The 1632-nt window shown below is 39.8% G+C and overlaps 1 protein-coding gene across 1 annotated transcript in view; it reads right to left on the bottom strand.

The window, feature by feature from the left end:
• Positions 1 to 1632, bottom strand: part of LOC119593495 — a gene marked incomplete in the record, with an annotated part of 28421 nt that overhangs the window by 2698 nt on the left and 24091 nt on the right. Inside the window, 1 exon segment of the mRNA XM_037942444.1 lies at positions 982 to 1121. Coding sequence (XP_037798372.1) covers positions 982 to 1121 — 140 coding nt within the window.

Here is a 1632-nt window from a genome sequence, read left to right as displayed (position 1 = left end):
GACAGTTAATTTTTTTAGACCTTTTTCTTAACTTTCCCGATCCATACTCTTATTTACAGAGCTTATATGTGATATATACATGCAGCTAAAGCCATAGTCCTCGCAGAAATATATTAGAGAACAATATTATGGATAATATTATCATGGGGAATTTTTTTCTGTATACACATTTTGACCGTGCAAAACTATGAAAAGTCAAATGGAGATCTCTAGTGTGAATAGTATAAATATATAATCTATCGTAACTGGATAAGTTGGAGCTTCTCAAATTACTGTAATGATGATTTTTCGTAGTGATCCATAGTCTGTGATCATCTTGGAAATTTATTAATGTTTTGAAGCCAGCCTTGGCGGGTCTCCGAAGGACCTGCGAACAGCATTCCTCCTGTTTATAAACACGTGTACAGAGTAGAGCATGCGCGCTTGTGTAACGGAAAGACGCAATACGTGAAGAGATTGTATATAGTAGAAAGTACGCGGAAATTTGTCCTTGTTAGATATTCTCTCCTTAGAGTTCTAATTAGCCAAATATAATTCCCTGTATCTGATGGATTGTAATAACAGGAATATAAACGATCATTGATAAAAAAATTATTCAACTTCAGATACGCCAATAGCAAGGGTGGTAAGTGCCTCTTTATATTTGTTTCATAACAAAAAAATACTATATTTATATAATGACTTGTGCATTTCTGTTTGGTAATACCACTGATCAGAGACGTTTCTGTGCAGCAAAAGAAGGTACTTAAAAAGAGATAAATTTGTTACTAATACCTTTCGAATTTCTTTTGCAAAGATACCGTGTTATCCAGTTTTGTTATCTCTAATACATCAGCCAGTCTTACATACCTGAAAGAGTCTTAGTCCCTCCTCTGGATGGTGCCGCCTAAAAGATCATGACTACCTCTTACAGCCTTGAAACCTCCAGAAGAAGTTGCTCCGCTAAACCTCTACCTTAGACAGACCACTGAGTGTACGTACCTGCAGAACACAGCCTTGGTACCTCTCGTGGAAGATGAGCTGCTGTTGGTACAGTGGGTCGAGAGTCCTCCTCGCCGTCGCCGTCTTGGCTTTGGCCACGCACTTCTTCCCGTCCACCAAGTATACCTTCACGTAGGGCGCTGTGGGACCAACACCAGCGTTACTCAAGTCACACTCGCCTATCAGCACACAGTTTCGAGGATGCTTTGACATGTACAGTCAACGTATAGAGCTCATTCGCGTGACTGAAGCCTCGAAACGCCTTAGTATGGGGTGAATAATATCATTCTCGAGACAATGTTCGAAACAGGCTCGAAGAGACATTCTACGCTGACTGTACAGACCTTTGGTGGTGAGGTGAGGACGACAATGTCACACAGCTGTCATGAGATGCTGTGTGGCAGGAAGTTTCCCATGCTCGTGTGAAATTATGGTCAATTGTCCTTTATTTGGAAAGCAGTGTTAAAGGTATAAGGTTTACAGGAATGTTTTTTTTCTAGTAGAAGCTTATACTGTGTGTATTAAAGGGAGGATTATGATATAGGTGACCGGATGCGAACGAAGAGAGGTACCTCTAGAGTACACAAAAATCACAAAGGGTGTAGTTGTGATAATTATAGTCAGGAATTAAGGTAAAATGTTTAATTGCAA

The sequence above is a fragment of the Penaeus monodon genome, chromosome 32 (assembly GCF_015228065.2).
Source record: "Penaeus monodon isolate SGIC_2016 chromosome 32, NSTDA_Pmon_1, whole genome shotgun sequence".
In the NCBI taxonomy this organism is placed as follows: Eukaryota; Metazoa; Arthropoda; class Malacostraca; order Decapoda; family Penaeidae; genus Penaeus; species Penaeus monodon.
This window is presented reverse-complemented; position numbering and strand designations above follow the sequence as displayed.